We start from the raw sequence: 19937 nt of genomic DNA on the forward strand, positions 1-19937 counted from the left end.
CAAGCACTCTACCATGGAGCCACATCCCCAGCCCAATCGGAGTTATATTTTAAGGTGTCTTGATATATACATTACATTCTCTTTCCTTCTGTCTCTTATACTTACCTATTGCCCTTTATTCACTGAAGTCTCTGAGCATTTCTTACAAAATAGATGTTTCCAAATGATTACTTTCATCCTTTATTATCCACAGTTATGTCAAGTCATATCTTCTTCCTGACAAGTCCCGGAACAATAAGCGCAAGACCAAAATCAGAACAGGCACCAATCCAGAATTCAATGAAATACTAAAGGTAAGTAAATATTCTCATAGTAAACTCATGTGATATCGATCACAACCTCATTGGTTTAATTTGCATGTCAAAACTTATGTATGTTTTAGAAAATTGGAATTGGAATAAGTGATTGTAATACCCTGGCTTTCCTAACAGGTTTTTTTTTTTTTGGGGGGGGGGGGCGGGGACCAGGGATTGAACTCAGGGGCACTTACTACTGAGCCACATCCCTAGCCCTTTTTTGTATTTTGTTTAGAGACAGGGTCTCACTGAGTTGCTTAGCACCTCACTAAATTGCTGAGCCTGGCTTCAAACTCATGATCCTCTTGACTCAGCCTCCCGAGGTGCTGGGATTACAGGTGTGTGCCACGGTGCCCAGCTTCCTAACAGTTCTTGGAAAAGAAAAAAATGTAAATCACTTTTAATTTTTTTATTTCTCTGCTGCTGCTAAAGTTGCACCTTCAGTAGACTTGATTCCACAGAATTACATCTGAACATCAGTCCCATCTTGTCACAAAGTGCATTTCACCCTTGGGAAAACTGCTTTTTCAGATGCCCTTCCAAATGAAGTTTGTCACAATTTTGACCCTTATTTAGTAGGTCACTTTGTACACATCCATTATTCCACTAACAGCATGGATATGTATTGTTTCTTGTTAGGGTTTCAGAATTTGAGTAAATTTAGATGTGTGGTTAATGACTGGTAGAGATGCAGAGTGAGTGAGATTTAAGTAATGTCAGAGAAAGTGGTCTAGATAAAATATGACCCAGGTCCTAATCCTAAAGATATTTCTATTTCTAACTGACTTCCATACAACAACCCCTTCTTTCACTCTGGGCCAATCTTACCTGGTAAGAAATATTTTGTGAGAATAAAATGTACATAGAAGTTGCCAGGTATAGTAGTGCATGCCTAAAGTCCCCGAGACTCACGAGGCTGAGGCAGGAGGATCATGAGTTCAAAGCCAGCCTCACCAACTTAGTGAGGCCCTAAGTAATTTAGTAAGACTCTGTCTGAAAATAAAAAGGGCTGGGGATGTGGCTCAGTGGTTTAGCGCCCCTTAGTCCAATCCCCAGTGCAAAAAAGAAAAAAAGAAATGTAGAAGTTATTGCCAATCCCAGGAAAATGTATGGACTTGTACTCAGAATGATGGTGTCAGAAAGCCAATATCTGAGGAAATTGGCGATGGCAAAAAGCCATGAGCCCACATGGTTTAGTGAAGGCATGTTTGGAAACAGGAGCCAATATCAAGACAGACCAGTAGCCATAACAACGTCACAAAGACAAGGCCAAACATAATGGCAGAATAAATTCAGGAAGCAGGGAGCCAAAGTTTATCATGTCAGTAACAGCAAAGACAGAAATTGACACAAATCCAAGATCAGAAATCAGTCTGTTTTGCTGAGCTCAGTAGTGCACGCCTGCAATCCTAGCAACTCGAGAGGGTGAGGCAGGAGGATCACAAGTTCGAGGCCAGCCTCAGCAACCTAGCAAGGCCCTAAGGAACTTAGCAAGGCCCTGTCTCGAAATGAAAAGGGCTGGAAATATAGTTTCAATCCCCAGTGCGCGCGCGCGCACACACACACACACACACACACACACACACACACACACAGGAGAGAGAGAGAGAGAGAGAGAGAGAGAGAGATCAGTCTGAAGTGTGGCCCAGATGGTGATTTCATGGAATGAGCAGAAGGTTGGAGGGTGTGTGGGCATGGGGCCCTCTCTATCGTTCTGCTGGAAAATAAAACGCTAGCCCAGTAATCTGTCCCTTCTGCTCACTGTGTATTCATCTTCGTCTCTGCATTTAGACCAGGCTTTATGAAGTTTGGTGTCTACAAGCTTCTTGTTGTCAATAAGAATGATAATGTCTCCCAACTTTGGGGAACTGAAGAGGTTTCATTATGAATAAATACAGCACAGAAGTTGGAGAATTGATATATTAAACCTTGAACTACAAAGTAGATGTGAGCGGCTGGGCACAGTGGTACACGCCTGTAATCCCAGCAGCTCCAGAGGCTGAGGCAGGAGGATCACAAGTTCAAAGCCAGCCTCAGCAAAAGCGAGGCACTGAGCAACTCGTGAGACCCTGTCTCTAAATAAAATTCAAAATAGGGCTAAGGATGTGGCATAGTGGTTAAGTGCCCCTGAGTTCAATCTCCAGTACCCCCCACCCCTCAAAAAAAGTAGATGTGAAAAAATGGGCAAATGAAAATCAGGTAAAAATTAGACAGAGGAGAAGCTTTATCACCTAATGTTTTTTAATTCCATATTTGGAGTTTATTGCCCTTCCCCCCAGATAATTTATTGATATATACTTCAGCATCAGGTCTGGTGCAAAATGATTTTTATGAAACAACTTCAATTGTCACAAAAACAAAGAAAGTTTTCTTTGTGTTAGTTTTGTTCATATTTCTGATGTCTGTGAATTGAAGATGATGGAAGTAAATGTCAACCTGTCGGGAACTGCACAGAACCCTCCTTTCGGAGTGTGATATTGTAAATCTCCTTTGCAGTACACCATCAGCCATACCCAATTGGAAACGAGAACTCTGCAGCTCTCGGTCTGGCACTATGATCGATTTGGACATAACAGCTTCCTCGGAGAGGTGGAGATTCCTTTTGACTCCTGGAACTTTGAAAATCCATGTGATGAGTGGTTTGTGCTTCAGCCCAAGGTAGGAAATACTTCCAAATCAGTCAAACAGTTATGCAGTCTGGCAAAATTAATGTCATAGGCCTGAAGAATCTGAAGGCTTCCAGGTATCTAGTGATAACCTACAAAGATTAGTTGAGCATATTTTGGAATAATATTATCATATACATTGTAATACCATTGTTCTGAAAACTTCATCAATATAGATTGTCTGATAATGCAAGCTGTATAACCATATATATTATTAGTTTTATTACTAAAAATGCATTCATCATTTGAGGGTCTTCGTGGGTAACCATGAAGAACACATTATATGATCCTATTAGAATGAGGAAGTCTGTCAGGTATGATGGTGCCTGCCTGTAACCCCAGCGACTCAGGAGGCTGACGCAGGAGGATGGTAAATCAGAGGCCAGCCTCAGCAATTTAGCAAGACCCTGTCTCAAAATTTAAAAAAAATACAAAGGGCTGGAGATGTAGCTCAATTGTAAAGTATCCCTGGGTTCAATTGCCAGTACCAAAAAATAAAATAAAAAGAGAAAATTTTCATTTTCACATAGGAAAAAACAAACCTATGGAGCATGATCAATCTCAAAACATTATCTCTGTTTCGCATTCTCTACAGACCATAAACAGAATAGTCTTGTGTTAGTTCACTTGAGGAAGTGAACCAAAATATCTGGTTTACTACATTCATACATTTGAGATTCATAACCTAGGTCTTGAGATAACTCAAGAAAAACAAGCTTAGAGCTGATTTTCTAGAAATGAAGTACCAGTATAGTATGTCATATTCTTTTTTTAAAATATTTTTTGGTTGTCAAGATTTTATTTATTGTTTATTTTTATGTGGTGCTGAGACTCAAACCTAGTGCCTGACACATGCTAGGCAAGTGCTCTTCCACTGAGTGACAACCCCAGCCCTTAATAGGTCATATTGTAATCTAGACCAACAGATCCTTGGATTCACTCTAAGAAACTAGAGTTTCTCTATATTTATAGTAACTTTTAAGTCAAAGGAAGAGTAAAAGCCAGGTATGGTGGTGCACACCTTTAACTCCAGAGATTTAGGAGGCTGAGGATCACAAGTTGGTGGCCATCCTTGACAACTTAGTGAGGTCCTAAGCAACTTAGCAAGACCCATCTCAAAATAAAAAATAAAAAAGGCTGGGGATGTGTCTCAGTAGTATAGTACCCCTGGGTTCAATCCCCAGTACTTGGGACAGGAGGGCAGGGAGACATAGGGGCTCTTTGAAGATTAGTTTGGAGATAAAAGCAGCATCTTTCCAGCGAATTTTCTGGAATTGATTGAAAGACTTTGCTCTCTTAAGACATCTTTTGTACCTAAGGTCACAGTTTTTCAAGGTAATCGCCTCCATATTACCATAGGGTATTTCCCTTTCTGTCATAAGCAGGAAGCTTCTCTGGGTCTCTCTGAGCTACTGAAGGTAAAAATTCTGATTGTGTTCACTGTCTGAATAAACCATCATTCCTTTGCTAGATCCCTTCAGATTTCTAATTATTCTAGGAGATTACACTCTACAGCTTCCACCTGAAACTCTTTTTTAGAAACCTGGCCTCAGACTACTATAGCTTTTGCCCCCGTAGATAGTCATTTATTCCTGAGAGGTTTTGTACCCCTGCCATGAGGCAACTCTTAGTCAATAACCAACAGGTGAGGAAGCTTGCAAACCTACTTTCCTTACTGAGAAAGAGAAAAATGCCAAAGTGTTAGTTATTCCCCAGAGCACCCCTGCCACCTCAGGCCAAAACTGCCTTCCATTGTACCCAAGATTGTACCTGCTTCTCCCACCCCTTCACTGGTGTCTCAAGGGAACACTTCCTTAATAAATCACTTGCATAAGACGCTTTACCTCAGAGTTTGCTAAACCCAAACTGGGGAACCCAAAAGAAGCTAGCTTCTCTAATCCATATCATCGTCCTCTGCCAGGCCTACTCTGACACATTTAGAAGAAAGGCCGAAGACTCAGACTTGCTTTGGGGAGGACAGATGCAAAGGCATGCTCTATATGTTGAGCTGTATGTTAATCAGCTTTTCGTGGCTGTGACAAAATACTTGAGATAATCAACTTTTTTTAAAAAGAAGGTTTATTTTGGTTCACAGTTTCATTGATCTGGTTGTTTCTGGACCTGTGGTGAGGCAGTACACCAAGGACAGGAGCTTGTGGTGGAGAAGGCCTGTTCATGTCATGGCGGCCAGAAAGCAAAAAGGAGAGACAGGAAGAATCAGGGTCCCAATATCCCTTCCAATGGCATGACCCCCATAACCTAGCTTTCTCCCATTATAACCCTCGTCTTGAAGGTTCCCTCCCTATCAATAGCATCAAAGGCTGGGGACCAAGCCTTTAACACGTAGGCCTTGGGGGAACATTCCAGATCTAAACTATAGCAGCTGTGCTATGTGTGGTGGATTATGGGCCAGCTATGTGAAGGGTCACTTTATTCTCAATCTCCTGTCTTACACATTTGGTGCTATAGGCACTCCAACAGCTGCACTTAGGATATGAGCAGCCCTGGAGATTAGATGTTTCTGGTAGGTTATCCATCTGAGGAAGCCAAGCATGAGCTACAAGGACCAACTTCCCTAGTAATGAAGAATTAGAATGAATAGTTCTTAAACATTCGAAAATAGTGACATCCTTTTACAATGGGAATGGCAGAAAACATCCTGCCTTATTGCTTACTGATTCTATGTTGCTGAAAGTTGCTTGGTACCTAGCTTTGTTTGTGTTAGGTCTCAGCAGAAGCCAGTAGGAGGCTGGTACAGACAGAGAAAGAATTCAAGATGTCAAACTCAAGTACCATAAAGTCTAACTTCCATTTTGCCACATGACATGGAACTATTTATTAGCTATAACTCATTATCCTTCTGAAAGGCATGTTAGGGAGGCAGACAAGAAGTGTTTGTCAGTATGAATTGCCCTTCTAGCCTTCCCAGAGGTGCTATTATAAAAATAAGGATTTCTGAAACATGACAGTCTGAATAAGTGGTTTTCCAAGGAAACATTCCTTTTCTGTCTTCAGGCACAGAGGAAATGCAAGTTCTGGAACTTATATTTCACTTTCGCTTTAGCTTTGAACTACATTTAGCTGAAAGACTTTCTATGCTTAGCAGTTTGGGCAGACTTTGATCTGTGATTTATTACCCCACCTTATACCTGTAAATGCACTGGAAATTGTTTCTTGCTCCAATGGAAAATGGATCTTTCTTTTGAGAAAGGAGAAAATGGTGGATGTCGTCTGAATCTTCTTTTTTTTCTTTTTTTTTGTATTTTAATTTGTTCTTTTTACTTAAAATTTTTTTAAAATAACTTAATTTTATTTGTTTATTCTTTTTATGTAATTTTTTATATATGACAGCAGAATGCATTACAATTCTTATTACATATACACAGCACAATTTTTCATATCTCTGGTTGTATACGACAGTTGAGTGTATTTTGACATATTATATATACGTGGAGTATGACTTGTTCTAATTAGGATTCCATTCTTGTGGTTGTGCATGATGTGGAGTTTCTTTCACTGGTGGTGTATTCATATATGAACATGGGAAAGTTCTGTCAGATTCATTCTATGTCTTTCCTTTTCCCATCCCCCTCCCTTCCCTTCACTCTCCTTGGTCTAATCCAATGAACTTCTAGTTCCCTCCCCTCCTTTATGGTAAATCAGCATCCGCATATCAGAAAGAACATTCAGCCTTTGGTTTGGGGGGATTGGCTTATTTCACACAGCATGATAGTATCTGGTTCCATCCATTTATTTTATTTTATTTTTTAAACATTTTTTTAGTTGTTGATAGACCTTTATTTTATTTATTTATATGTGGTGCTGAGGACCGAACCCAGGGCCTCACACGTGCTAGGTGAGTGCTCTACCACTGAGCCACAACCCCAGCCTGACATTAAATTTTCTATGTAGTAGAAGCAAAGAGGACCAGTAGTAGGTCAATTAATAATAAAGTTATAGAAACCCCCCACATTCAAATACTTGCTGTCAAAGCATTTTTAATACTTTGATTATTAATAGGAATTCATTTTCTGAATTGACAGATAAGTTGTATATAGTTTTCATGTACAAGACATTGTTTTGAAATATAATAATAATACATTGTAGAATAGCTAAATCGAGATGATTAACACATGTGTTACTTTACATACCTATTTTTATAATGAGAATACTTAAAAATTCCTAGCAAATCTGGGTATGGTGGTGCAGTCCTATAATCCCAGCAGCTTGAGAGTCTGAGGCAGGAGGATCACAAATTTGAGGCCAGCCTCAGCAACTTAAATGAGACCCTAAACAACTTAGTGAGACACTGTCTCAAAATTAAAAATAAGGGCTGGGATGTGGCTCAAGTGGTAGCGCACTCATCTGGCATGTGTGAGGCACTGGGTTCAATCCTCGGCACCACATAAAAATAAAATAAAGATATTTAAAAAATTAAAAATAAACTGGATGCAGTGGAAAATGCCTGTAATCCCAGCAGATCGGGAGGCTGAGGCAGGAGGATTATGAGCTGAAACCAGCCTCAGCAATTTAATATGAGGCCCTAAGCAACTCAGTGAGACCCTATCTCTAAATAAATACAAAAAAGGGCTGGGGATGTGGCTCAGTGGTTGAGTGCTCCTGAGTTCAATCTCCAGTGCCCCCCAAAAAAATAAAAAAAAGAAAGAAAATTAAACATAAAAAGGACTGGGGATGTGACTCAGTGGTTAAGCACCCCTGGGGTTCAATCCCTGGTAAACACACACACACACACACGCACTATATATATATATTCCTAGCAACTTTTAAGAATACAATACATCACTATTAAGGATAGTCAGCATGTTTGTTGTACAATGGATATCATGAACTTATTCCTCCTAACTGAAAGTCTGTGTCCTTTTGATTGATATTTCCTCAACATGCCCCGCCCCCAATTCCACCACCCTGGTAATGACTATTCTCCTCTCTCCTTCCACGAGTTCAGCTTTTTTAAGATTCCACAAATAAGTAAGATCATACAGTATTTGTCTTTCTGTGCCTGGATTATTTCACTTAACATCATGTCCCCCAGTTTCATCCATGCTGCTGCCAAGGGCAGGCTTTCCTTTTTAAAGCCTGAATGGTATTGTCCATTGCACCTATGTGCCATATTTTCTTTATCCATTTACCCATTGATGGATGCTTTGGTTTATTTCATAACTTTGACTGTTTGGATAATGCTGCAATGAATATAATAGTATAGATAGATCTTTTTCAGCATACTGATTTCATTTCCTTTGGATTTACACTTAGTAATGGAATTGCTGGATCATATGGTAGTTGTAGTTTTAATTTTTTCTTTCTTTCTTTCTTTCTTTTTTTTTTGGTACTGGGGATTGAACTCAGGGTCTCTTAACCACTGAGCCACATCTCCAGCTCTATTTTGTATTTTATTTAGAGACAGAGTCTCACTGAGTTGCTTGCCATTGGTGAGGCTTGCTTTGAACGCACAATCTTCCTGTCTTAGTCTCCCGAGCCACTGGGATTCCAGGCATGCGCCACTGTTCCTGGCACTTGTACTTTTATTTTTTTATGAGCCTCCATGATTTTTCCATAATAGCTAATACTAATTTGCATTCCCACCAACAGCCTGCAAAGGGATTCCTTTTCTCTATATTTTTTTTTCCTTTTGTTGTCTTTCGTCTTTTTGATAATGCCAGTCTAACAGGTTTGGGGTGATATCTCATTATAGTTTTGTGTTACTTTAATGATTAGTGATTTTAAGCATTTTTCATAAACCTGTTAACCATTCACATATCCTCTTTTGGGAAATGTCTTGAATATCCTTTGCCCATTTATTTGTATGTTTTGGTACTGGGGATGGAACCAGTGTTGCTCTTCCACTGAGCTACATCCCAGCCCTTTTTATTTTTTTTTATTTTGAGACAGTGTCTTGCTACATTGCTAAGGCTGGCCTTGAATTTGGGATTCTCTTGAGCATGTGCTGGGATTACAGGCATGTGCTACTGCACCCGACCCTTTGCCTGTTCTTAATCAGGTTATTCATTTTCCTACTACTATGTTATTTGACTTTTAATGCATTTTGAATATTAATCCTTTATCCCATTCAATAGATTATTTTCTCACTCTGTTGATTCTTTCCTCTGCCAGAAGTGTTTTACTTGGATGCTATCCTGTTTATCTATTTTTGTTTTTGTTGACTGTGTTTTGGGGGTCATATCCCAAAAATGTTTTCCAAGACCAGTGTTATGAACTTTCCCCTTATTTTCTTCAGCTAATTTTACCATTTCAGGTCTTATGTTAAGTCTATAATCTAGTTTGACTTGATTTTTTATGTGATATAAGGATTTAATTTCATTCTTCTGCATGTAAATATTCAGTTTTCCCAACACCAGTTATTGAAGAGACTTTCCTTTCCTCTTTGTATGTTCTTGGTACCTTTGTTGAAAATCAGTTAACCATAAAGGTGTGTATTTATTTCTGTGCTCTCGATTCTGTTCTGTTCCATTGGTCTGTGTGTAACATGCTGGTTTGATTACTTCAGTTTCTCAATATTTTTCTTGAACATATATTTTACTTTAAAACAATTACCTGTCCATTCATGTGTATATCTTCCATTATTGAAGACAATTTTGTTTGACTATGGGTTTAGTAATTAAAATTCTGGAATATCTTTCTGGAATTAATTTTACCTCCTAATGCAACATTAACAAAAATTTCTCACTTGAGTTTTTCTAAAGCAAAACCAGAATGTATGAACACTTACAGCAGGGCACAGTGGTGCACATTTGTAATCCCAGCTACATGGGAGGCTGAGATAGGAGGATCACAAGTTCAAGGCCAGCCTGGGCAACTTACAGAGACCCTGTTTCAAACTTAAAAAAAATAATAATAAAAGGGTTGGGGATGTAGCTCAGTGCTAGAATCCCCCTCAGTTCAATCCCCAGTACCAAAACAAACAAACAAAATAATAATAATAAAAAAACTCAGAATGGTTTCAAAGTAAACCAAATGCAAAATCTTTCTTAATGTTCATGGTATTTTTCTAATGTTTTCAGCCTTTTTTTGTACCAGGACTTGAACACAGAGTGCTTAACCACTGAGCCACATCCCCAGCCCAGCCCTATTTTTTTTTTTTTTAGAGACAGTTTCTCACTGAGTTGCTGAGGGCCTTCCTAAGTTGCTGAGGCTGGCTTTGAACTAGCCATCTCCTGCCTCAGCCTCCTGAGCCACTGGGATTACAGGTGTGCACTCCATGTCCAGTTCTTTTACAGTTTTAAGCCCACACCTAAATAATAGCAACCTTGTTTTAGGATCTTAGGCTTTTCTAAAATATTCAACTTAAATTTTTATAGTAACAGCTTTCTTTTGCACCAATCAACTTATGTGATATCAAATTATATAATGACAATCACAAATATGGCTAGCAGAAAGAGCTTAGGGGACTAATGCAGTGGACTCTTGGTGAGCATGCCTTTCTGCTCATGGAAGCAGACAGTGATTGTTGTAGAGAGGATCCTGCTCTTCACTGGGGATGGAGAACATTAATTAATCTGATGAGTCAGTTAATGTGGGTAGATTAATAGAGCTTTTACCACAGATATCACCTGGATAAACTGAAAGTTGATTGAAAGTAGGGTCTGTGTCTCATGTGTCCCCACAATACTTAGCAAAGTACTTAATAAAAAGTAAGCATTCTGGATATGTTTGTAGAATGGAACTGAATTCAATTTCACTACCTTATTTTGAGCAGGACTTCATTGCAGAAGGGAAATGGTAATATGCCAGGAGAGGGTGTTACCTTGGAATCTTCTAGAAAGAGTACCAAAACTACCCCCCACCAAGATGTTAGATATGTGCTTCAAGATGACCTTTGCAGTATGTAATTATAATGCTATAAGGCTTCATCTATATTGTGTTCTACTTTCATAAGACTTGTTGTCTATTTTATACAACATCACCAGTATATTTTAATTTAAGCCAAAAAGCAACAGAACTTAACCAATGAGCCATATTCCCAGCCCTTTTTTTGTATCTTATTTAGAGCCAGGACCTCACATAATTGCTTAGGTCCTCTCTAAGCTGCTGAGACTGGATTTGAACTCTGGATCCTCTTGCCTCCTCCTCCTGAACTGCTGGGATTACAGCCATCTGTAACCACACCAGGATCCAGTTTTTTATTATTACAAATGAAGCTGATAGGAATATTAGTGTTCATGTTTGTGTGGATATAATTTTTCATTTCTCTGGAATAAATGCCCAAACGTTTAATTTCTAAGTTGCATGGTAGCTGCATGTTTAGTTTTAGGAGAAATTATAAAACTGTTATTTAGAGTGGCCACACCATTTTACATTCCTGCTAGCAATATTTAAGTGAACCATTTTCTCTACATTTTTTATTTCATATTTTTATCCATATTGATATTTGATGATACAAGTTACCAATACTGCCTTCAATAATGGGTGGCTGGCAGCCCATTGTAATCAAGCATGACTGCCTACTTTCCCCATCTTGATCACTTAAAAAAGCTTCAAGACATCAAAGACAGGGAGACATAACTTTTGGAACTGTTTCTGAGGCATATTTATTCCTGCCTCACACTGCATACTGTATGCATATGATAGGTGATAGCTTAATCTTCAGGGTATTATTCAATATCCATTGAGGGACAAAATATGTGTAATATATCTCCTTTCAAATTCCTTTTATTTTAATGTTAAAAGTTATATGCAAAAAAAGTTATATGCAAATGTCTTAGTATACTTTTCTAGGCTTTCTTATAAGTCATCTCAAAAAATAAGAACTAACATAGCTGAATGGAAATGGATTTTCACATTTAAGCCACCAAGCAAATACTGTACATTCAAACATGGGTTGCAATACTCTATGCCAAGCATTTCACCTCTTTCTTGTCTCCCTTTGGCCAGATGGAGTTTGCTGCTGACATTGGCCTTCAATACAAAGGAGAACTAACAGTTGTTTTGCGCTACATTCCCCCAGAGGATTACCTGATGGTTCCACAAGGACAGCTTCAAGGTAGAGTAAAAATCAATGACTTTGATCAATGACATTCTATATTTACAAATATGGAATGGCACTCAGGGATTGGTTGGGCTATGTTACTGTTACTTTTTTTTTTTTTTTTTTGGTACCTGGGATTGAAGTCAGGGGCACTTGGCCACTAAGCCACATCCCCAGACCTATTTTATATTTTATTTAGAGACAGGGTCTCACTGAGTTGCTTAGCGCCTCGCTTTTGCTGAGGTTGGCTTTGAACTCTAGAGCCGACCCTGCCCGAAGCTGACAATTTACAAAAAGAGAGTTATGGAATTTTCTCTTTTGGAGACTTGGTGCTTGTGTCTGGCTTTTATAATTCTCATTATAATGGTGACTCTAGAAGCAGCTCTCAGGATCTTTTCTGATCCCTTCTTTCAGATCCTGTGATAAGTATGCTTTGTAGGGGACTAGTTAAGTTTTGAAGTTTACTTGTTCACTTTCTTGCAACAAATACAAATGAAAGACTCATTTAGAAGGAATCAAATTTATTTCTTCCCACTTTTTTTTTTTTGGTACTGGGAACTGAACTCAGGGCCATTCGATCACTGGGTCTCACTGAGACAGGGTCTCACTGAGTTGCTTAGCACCTCACTTTTGCTGAGGCTGGTTTGAACTCACGATCCTCCTGCCTCAGCCTCCTGAGCCACTGGGATTACAGGCATGCACCACCACACCCAGCTTTTTTTTTTCCACATTTTTTTATTGGTACACTATAGTTGTGCATATTGATTGGATTTGTTGTTACATATTCATACATGCACACAATACACAATACAACAATCTAGTATTATATATTAGTGATATGGGTCAATATCACTCCCAGCACTTCCTCCCTCCCTATGTCCCACCCCTTGGTCCCTTTCCTCTTCTGATCTACCTTTGATTTTTAGGAGATCCACTCCCACCTTTCTTTTCCATTTCCCTCTCTAGTTTCCATTTTTGAGAGAAAACATATGGCCCTTAAACTTCTGAGTTTGGCTTATCTCACTTAACATTATATCTCTAGTTCCATTCATTTTCCTGAAAATGACATAATTTCATTTTTCTTTATGACTGAATAAAACCCCATTGTGTATATGTGCCACATTTTATTTATACATTCATCTGTTTATGGACACCTAGACTGGTTCCACAATTTGACTATTATGAATTGTGCTGGAATAAACATGGGTATGCATGTATCACTGTAGTATGGTGATTTTAATTCTTAGGATAAATACCGAGGAGTGGTATATCTGGGTCATGTGGTGGTTCCATGCTTAGTCTTTTGAGGAAATTCCATATTGAGAATCCAATTTAAATAAATATAAAATATACAATAGCATAAACACCCCATTCAGTCAGCAAATGAAGTCAATGTTTGCAGATGTTCTTTGCAGATTTTGAAGTGGAATCCATGATCATCATCTCTCCACCCCCACCCCCCATCATTTTAGTGGCTGATGCAGGAAAGAAGACCTTTAAAAAGGGAAAGAAAAAGGAATCACCTGTAATGTCTGGAGGAATACTAGAAGTGTTCATCAAAGAAGCAAAGAATTTGACAGCGGTGAAATCAGGAGGCACCTCTGACAGCTTTGTGAAGGGGTAATTTTGTTTTAGTGCATTTCTGATACTTGGGAGATGAAAAGATCTATGATCCACAAGACTGGTGGCTATGAGGCTTCCATGTTCCATTCCTAGGACATGTCCTGAGGAAGAGCCAGCCACCCTAAGTGCTGGCTCTTATATCTAAAACAATAGGAATGTCGAGGGAGCTACTTCTTGAAGCTTACACTGTGTTTCCAGAATGTTTCAGGAGTTCCTGTCTCTCTCACCCTCAAGACCAGCAGATTTTCCTTTGATATTCATTTCTTAAAGGAAGAAAAAGTATGATTTTCTGTGCATAATGTACTTTTATTATGGTTTGTAATTATTTGGTGCCAATATAAAACAACCACCAAAATATTGGATACTTGCTATTTTGCTCTCTTGGGAAATTTTTTAAAGTAGACAAATCAGAGCATCTTCCTTGGAGATAGGCACTAGAGAGTGTTCTGGAGAGCCTCCAGGACCATCTGCTGAGCTAAGACGTGATGCTGGCTTTACAGAGAATCATAAAGCACATGAAGTAAAGCAAGTTCCTTTGCTGGCAGGCCACCAGGTTAATTCTTTGAGTCAGATGACAGTTTTTTCTTCTCGTGCAGCCTTCTTAGAAATGTGTATTTTTCTTACAAGAAAATGAGTCATGCCTTTATCCTCAAATGTTCTTTTTGTTTTGTTTTGTTTTTTGCCATGCTGGGGATTAAAACCAGGGCCTCACATGTGCTAGGCAAGCGCTCCACCACTGAGCTATCTGACCCCATCCCACCGTTGCACATTGTGACTTTGGTAAAGCCAATAGCCAATAGTGAAGAGAAGCCGATATCTGGGGCTTCCCCATTGGTGAACGTGTGTCCTCGTTCATCAGTTTTTCATTCTTTCTTGCAATAGATTGAAGCATAGAAGAAATACTTTTTTGGATCTTGAGGGTACAGTTTGTCTCACCAACCCCACCATCCACTTGTAGCCTCTGCTGCTCACTGTGTTATGGGATAAGAGGATGGCTCCTGGCCCATGACCTCACTGTGACCTTACAGGGGTGACTTACTATCTTCTGGAACAGTTTTCACTTTCTCCTATTGAGAATTTATGAAACAGAAATAATAAAGGATAGCACTTTTGCTCTATTAAAAAAAAAGTCTAACTTTCCAGTAAATTTCTTATTTGTATTTAAATATTAAGCTGATTTTAAAGGAAACTGACATTTTTAAGTTATTTATTTATTATATATGTATATATATATTTTTGGTAATGGGGACTGAATTCAAAGATGCTTTACCATTGAGCTATATCCCCAGCCCTTTTTATTTTTGATATAGAGACAGGGTCTTGCTAAGTTGTTTAGGGCCTCACCAAGATGCTGAGGCTGGCCTTGAACTTGTGATTCTCCTGCCTCAGCTTCCCACATTGCTGGGATTACAGGCATGTGGCACTGCACCCAGCCCTGAAATTAAAAAATAAAAACAAACAAACATAAAATCAGAGAGAGAGAGAGAGAGAGAGAGCAAGAATAGACCTTTATGTAAGTTTAATATTCTAACATTTTAAAATTACATAATTACTTAATTATATTAGTTTGTCAGTGAGCTAAATTAACAGTGGCTTAAAAAAGACAAACGTTTCTCTTTATTTCTCTTACATGTCAGAAAAGACTCAAGCTAATGTACCCATGGCAGGCATGGAAACATCATAATTATAAGTGACACAGGATTTTTTCTGTCTTATTATGGTATCTACTTCTTGCGCCAGGATAGCTGCTCAGATTTCAGCTATTCCATCCCAATTCCAGCTGGTAGGATACTTCCCATAAGTTTCATACAAAACTATTTCATATGTCCCACTGGCCAGAACCTAGTCATGTTGCTGTACTAGCTACAAAGGGGCAGGGGGTGAGGGTGGAGGTAGTGTTGTTGTTGTTTTTTTTTAAACCAGGGATTGAACCAAGGGGTGCTCAACCACTGAGCTACATCCCTAGCCCTTTTTGTGTTTTTTATTTTGAGACAGGGTCTCAGGGTCTCGCTACGTCATTCAGTTGCTGAGGCTGGCTTTGAACTTGCAATCCTCCTGCCTCAGCCTCCTGAGATGCTGGGATTATATGCCTGTGTCATTACCTAGGTTAGAGGTAGTTTCTATTCTGGTCACACTTGTACCTCAAATTTTAAAATGGGGATTTCTTTTAGAGGAATACATAGAGACTGAATGTTGTATGCCAACATGAATTCTCTGCATGGTACACAAAATTACATTTTACATGATCTATTGTATCTTCTTTATTGTAAGCTCACTTGCTTGTGATACTTTTCATCATTGTCAGATGCACTGATTCCATACACATATCAATCTCCTTCCCTAAAGCATGCTCCCTGAGGGAGAAAAAGTAGTATTCATCATGTACATAGAGCCTGGGACAGTTGACTATAGTAGAAAAGGCCTAAGCACACATGTTTAATTGGACAAGAAGTTCCAAAAAGCACCAATGAGAGAGTGGAGAAGGTGAGATAGAAGAGGGAGAAAGGTTGATTAAAAAAAAAGATATGTTTGGGGCTGGGGATGTGGCTCAAGTGGTAGCGCACTCGCCTGGCATGCACGGGGGTGCTGGGTTCGATCCTCAGCACCACATAAAAATAAAATAAAGATGTTGTGTCCACCAAAAACTAAAAAAATAAATATTAAAAAATTCTCTCTCTCTCTCTCATTTAAAAAGAAAAAAGGATATGTTAATGGGCAGTTTAACATTATGGGTCACTAGGACTCAATTTTACTAAGGAGGCAACAAGGAACTCTGTAAATGTTCCTTAGGGTTGTCCCTTCAAGGGATAAGGAACCCCAATTTCCAAAACTCATTGATTGAGGATTTTTCCCAAAGGCATTGAATCACCAGTAATTCCAAGGTGCTCGATACATAAGTTGAGCTCACACAGGAACAAAGTCTTAATTGGCGAAGTTGAGACACACAGGTGCTCTATGTGCAGAACTGAAAGTGTGTGCCAGGAACTGTCCATCCTGGCTATAAGTCAGCTCAGAGGTGACCCAAGAAAAGACAAAAAAGGGCTTTTGGTAGTATTTATTAGAGGAGGTATTTCCTTTACAAGATGGGGAGAAGGACCAAAATAGGATTAGAAAAAATAGAGGGGGTGTATTACTATTGCCTCACTTAAAAGAAAACTAAACAGCCATTCCACAATGCAAATCCAGATGTAAACATATGAGAACCTGGGAGAAGCCAGGCACAGTGACACATGCCTGTAATCCCAGTGACTCAGGCGACCGAAGCAGGAGGATCACAAGTTCAAAGCCAGCCTCAGAACTTAGCAATGCCCTAAGCAACTCAGTGAGACCCTGTCTATAAATAAAATACAAAAAAGGGTTGGGGATGTGGCTCAATGACTGAGTTCCCTTGAGTTCAATCTCCCCAATACACACACAAAAGAAGAACCTGGGAGAGAAAATCAAATACATATATCACATTTGTATGCATGCGCACATATGCACACACATGCACACACACACATACATACACACACCAGGAATTACCCATAATTCAAATGATTACTTGAGCGTATCCCACTGATGGTTTGATTGTGTTTTTTCCTACAGCTACCTGCTCCCTGATGACAACAAAGCCACAAAGCACAAAACTATGGTCGTAAAAAAGAGTGTTAATCCTCAGTGGAATCATACTTTCATGTTCAGTGGCCTGCAACCCCAGGATATAAAGAATGTTTGCCTAGAACTTACCATCTGGGACAAGGAGGCCTTTTCCAGCAACATCTTTCTAGGAGGAGTTCGTTTGAATTCTGGAAGTGGTGAGGAACTTGGGAACCCTGAGATAGTCTGTGGCTGAGCATGGCACAAGGGCATGATTTCTTTATGTATGAGGTGTAGTAAATGTTCATATAGTTTCAGCAATAACTGACCTGAAATTATCACAGAAATTCCATTCCTTTAGCTAAAGATTTGCTCATTGATAAAATAGAACCATTACTCCTATAACTTCATATCCTTAGGCTAGACGTTTGGGAGGTATAATGTTTATATTCATATATATGTTGGCGGGCAAAGCAGTGGTGCATGCCTGTAATCCCAGAGGGTCATGGGGCTGAGACATGAGGATTGCAAGTTCAAGACCAACCTCAGCAACTTAATGAGGCCCTAGAAATTTAGTAAGAGCCTGTCTCAAAACAAAAAGGGCTGGGGATGTCGTTCAGAGGTAAAGTAACCCTGGGTTAAATCTCCAGTACAAAAAAAAAATTTTTTTCTTGGGTCTTTAGGTTTTTCTTAGGAAAGACTGTTCAAGACAGCACAGGCTTTTTTTGTGGGGGAGGTACTGGGGATTGAACTCAGGGGCACTTGACCACTGAGCCACATCCCCAGCCCTATTTGTATTTTATTTAGAGACAGGGTCTCACTGAGTTGCTTAGCACCTTGCTGTTGCTGAGGCTGGCTTTGAACTCATGATCCTCCTGCCTCAGCCTCTGGAGCTGCTGGGATTACAGGTATGCACAGCACAGGCTTCTGATAGTGAAGACAGGACCTTCAAGGCCAAGTTTACCTAATCCTCTTCTCTGTTCTGTCTGGCACTTGCAGCCATTATTCATACTGGTAGAATTGAAACAAAACCAATTATTTTCTCTAAAAAATAGTAACTAGTGCTGTTTATACAGGTCATGGAAACACACCACTGGTGCCACAAGATGGAACTATAACAGGGTGTATTGGGGGAGGGGCACATTCTAGTATTTGAGCATGTGAGCACTAGCAGAGCACATGCAGTCCGCCAAACCCTCCTTATCCCATTGCTTAGACAGACATATATGTTCTGCACTATTATTTCTGTTGAGAAAAACCCCACCCCCTATAATGCTTTACTTATTTGTAGATTAATTAGATCTAAGGGTATCTATGCCACTCCGATCAGAGAAGTGATTGTGTTAGAAAGAGAGCTGGAGTCAGCTCATTCTGTCATGTTAACTCGGTCCCAGTGAGCCAGCTCTCCATGGAACTACCAAAGTGGAGAGGAAATGAACCACCAGAGCTGGCCTGATTGGTCTCACATTGTCTAAGCAGAAAAAAAGTAGTGCAGGTGCAAAGGACTGATTCCATTCTGACAGGGCTCATTAGATGGGGAAGTGATAACAAGCCAGAGAAGGGCTCTCTCATTAAAAGGCTCCCTCACTGGCTGATAGGTGCCTTTCATAAGGTGAATATATCTCATCTGTGAAATGTAACGCTCCCCTTTCCCTTATTCAGGTGTGAGCCATGGGAAGAATGTGGATTGGATGGACTCTCAGGGAGAAGAGCAACGCCTTTGGCAAAAGATGGCCGACAATCCTGGAACCCCTGTGGAGGGGATACTCATGCTCCGTTCCAGCATGGGGAAGTGTAGGCTCTGAAGGAACCAGTTCTTTGAGGATAACTGGGGATTGTCTGTCTGGCTGCCATTTCCTTCCAGTAGTCCAAGTCTAGGACCTTGGACTCTGTTTCCCTGCCATTTTTCACTTGAGGGTATTGGGACATGAGGGGAGAGATGTCAGTGTTATGAACACTCAGGATCTTGCTGAGTGCCAAAAAAAAAAAAAAAAAAAGAAAGAAAGAAACAAGAAACCATGCACTTCTGTTTGTCCATGGACCAGAGCCTCCTTGATTAGATAATAGAAAGTATACCACACTGTCCTGTCAATAAGCAAATTGTGTAGTGGTTCATAGGCTTTATATGGTAACAGAAATGGCACAAGCTTATTTAAAGCAATTAGAGATTGGGGTCTCCAATCTTTTTCTGAGTTACTTTAGGTTTTCTCAAATAGTTGGAGCAGAAAGGAAACCACTAAGAAGGCAGATCGTTTGAAGAGTTAAAAGCAGGCATACTGGCCACCCTTTGCTCACCCTAGGAATTCCTGCGATCCAAAGAAGGCGCGATGGGGGATGGTTTCCTGTTCCTGTTCCTGTTATGGTAGCAAACTTAAATTGAGCAGGTAGTGTTTCAGGATGGACTGACAGGGCTTGCTCTGGTGACTATGGAATTCATCTTCTAAATCAGCCTACTTTTGAGAGAAGAGAGCTCAGTAATTATACCACCACAACAGATGTAGACTAGAATGGACCTAGGTAAACTGGGATATATAGGGTCACCCTACTGATGACCTAACTATTAACTCTGTTATAAACATTTATTTTTAGAAATGTTCTAAGCCATTAACTAAAAAGGAATAAGAAAAAAAAAAGGCAATCAATACATCTTTTCACATTTTGTTCATTGAGACAAGTTTAAAGTTTAATGCTGCTATTTCATTTCTGCCTCTCTGTTTTTTTTTTTTTTTTTCCTTTTTTCATTTTTTATTTAGAGACAGGGTCTCACTG

The 19937-nt window shown here is 39.5% G+C and overlaps 1 protein-coding gene across 2 annotated transcripts in view; it reads left to right on the top strand.

Annotated features, from left to right (window-relative positions):
• Sytl5 (synaptotagmin like 5) overlaps nucleotides 1-18973 on the top strand; it is a 112910-nt gene extending 93937 nt beyond the window's left edge. For both annotated transcript variants that reach the window (XM_027927454.3, XM_027927455.3), the window contains 6 exons: nucleotides 194-293; nucleotides 2793-2954; nucleotides 11873-11981; nucleotides 13451-13586; nucleotides 17178-17386; nucleotides 18831-18973. In XM_027927454.3, coding sequence (XP_027783255.2) covers nucleotides 194-293; nucleotides 2793-2954; nucleotides 11873-11981; nucleotides 13451-13586; nucleotides 17178-17386; nucleotides 18831-18973 — 859 coding nt within the window. The remainder of the gene's footprint in view (nucleotides 1-193; nucleotides 294-2792; nucleotides 2955-11872; nucleotides 11982-13450; nucleotides 13587-17177; nucleotides 17387-18830) is intronic.
• The last annotated feature ends 964 nt before the right edge of the window (nucleotides 18974-19937 follow it).

The sequence above is a fragment of the Marmota flaviventris genome, chromosome X (assembly GCF_047511675.1).
Source record: "Marmota flaviventris isolate mMarFla1 chromosome X, mMarFla1.hap1, whole genome shotgun sequence".
In the NCBI taxonomy this organism is placed as follows: Eukaryota; Metazoa; Chordata; class Mammalia; order Rodentia; family Sciuridae; genus Marmota; species Marmota flaviventris.